The sequence below is a fragment of the Ceratosolen solmsi genome, unplaced genomic scaffold (assembly GCF_000503995.2).
Source record: "Ceratosolen solmsi marchali unplaced genomic scaffold, CerSol_1.0 scaffold11, whole genome shotgun sequence".
In the NCBI taxonomy this organism is placed as follows: Eukaryota; Metazoa; Arthropoda; class Insecta; order Hymenoptera; family Agaonidae; genus Ceratosolen; species Ceratosolen solmsi.
Window position 1 is genome coordinate 9,601,442 of NW_011948416.1, and position 1,582 is coordinate 9,603,023.

The 1,582-nt window shown below is 33.3% G+C and overlaps 1 protein-coding gene across 2 annotated transcripts; it reads right to left on the reverse strand.

Moving 5' to 3' along the window:
* Window positions 1-213: 213 nt before the first annotated feature.
* LOC105359293 (short coiled-coil protein B) lies at window positions 214-1,582 on the reverse strand. 2 transcript variants are annotated; one of them, XM_011495852.1, is made up of 4 exons: window positions 1,470-1,582; window positions 1,225-1,347; window positions 787-873; window positions 214-695 (listed from the first exon to the last, which is right to left on the reverse strand). In XM_011495852.1, exons 1-4 carry the CDS (start codon window positions 1,546-1,548, stop codon window positions 556-558), a joined length of 429 nt encoding a protein of 142 aa, XP_011494154.1. In that variant the 5' UTR covers window positions 1,549-1,582; the 3' UTR covers window positions 214-555. The 2 variants fall into 2 exon arrangements, with proteins under 2 accessions (XP_011494154.1, XP_011494153.1); XM_011495851.1 differs by having other exon boundaries at window positions 787-885.

Genomic DNA, 1,582 nt, shown 5'->3' on the forward strand with positions numbered 1-1,582 from the left:
CGGAGGTAGGCACACATTAAAAATACTACATATCAATGTAGCTTATAAAATAATTACAATTATTTCCTATTTCACTTAAAATTAAGTTAAAGCAAAGCGCTTACTTTATAAAAGCATATTTCAAATACTGTGTTTATGCCCTTACAATCGATAGAGGTATTTTTATTTGCACAATTAAATATTACTAAAATATTCGATCTCTGACTACTTATTTTTTGCATTTTTAATATAGAGGCGTTTTATCCATCGAATAGTGATTCAGTTTTTAATAATAACTGTGTAATGTAAAACGAAATCAGTCATTATAATGCTTGTAAATGTTATGTTTAACAGATCTTTGGTATGCGCAGCTGACTTTTGTGTGTAAAAGTCTTTATATCCGGAAAAATTAAATATGGCAGGTCGTGTATACGATTGTAGATAATAAATAGAAAAGAAAAGATTTTTGTCTGATAGCGTCGCCCATACTTTCACATGTATAAAATTTTAACAATTTTTAAATTCTCTCATTGGTTTAGTTCTCACAGCGAACACATCAAAATTCTCATAGACTCACTACTTTTTATTCTTAGGACTCGTCGATTGGAAAACACTAGATGCTGACATTAAATTTTCTATATATTGGCCCAATACCTGATTTTCGCTCTTCAATTTTAAATTTTCCTCTTTAACTCCGTCGACCCTCTGCGACAAATCTATAATATATAATACAATCATTGCGACTTACGCATACCGTAACAATTACTTAAAATAATTAATAACAAGTAACAAAACTTGGCAATTTACCATCTAGAGTATTTTGAAGCTCTAAGACTTGAGCTATTAATCTTGCTTTTTCTTGTTGCTCGTCGGGACTTATGTCAGGATCCAAACCTAGAAGACATCCTACATAAAACAATAAATCTATGAGCAAATTTAACATTTTTGAGGAGCTGTCCATGGTCACTTCTTATGTGCGAATGACTGCGTGTGATATCGTGAGAAGATTCGGTGAATTTAAAAATAAGCCATTAATTAAATACAAATGAAAACTAAAGCGGAAACATTGATTAATGGTGGAACTTATGGGAGAGGCTTTCAAACGCAACCTTACTAACCACAATTAATATAATATTAAAAAAATTTTGTCCTCTTAACTTTGTAAAGCTTGGCTCGATGCGATTCATGATGCAAAAGATGCAAAAGACAGAATAGCCCCTCATTTATCATGTAAATACAACTTACTATTTCGACTACAGCTGTCGTTTGTGAAACTTGAAATTAGCGAATCCATACTTTGACCATGGTTCAGGGAGTCGCAAGCTCTGGAATTATTGTCCACGTTATTCTCCTCTTCGGGTATTATAACTGAAAGCATGATAATATCATTGGATATAGCGGTGCAATTCATTTATCATAATTAACTGGATTAATATGGGATGAATATGTTGGAGAAGCATGAATAATGCAGCGAAATTACCAAACATTACCTTGCGGGTCGTCGTCGGCCAAGGGTATATTGTTCATATCATCCTGAAGCTTCGTGCTGGCGATTGTCGACGTCGACATGTTTCTGCAATTGCGAGTTCACGGTGTATGTTTT

Coding starts and splice junctions, on each gene's coding strand:
- LOC105359293 (XM_011495851.1), bottom strand. CDS start 1,548: ATGTCGACGTCGACAATCGCCAGCACGAAGCTTCAGGATGATATGAAC. Junction 886..1,224: donor CGACAGCTGTAGTCGAAATA/GTAAGTTGTATT, acceptor TGTTTTATGTAG/GATGTCTTCTAGGTTTGGAT. Junction 696..786: donor GCTTCAAAATACTCTAGATG/GTAAATTGCCAA, acceptor TATATATTATAG/ATTTGTCGCAGAGGGTCGAC.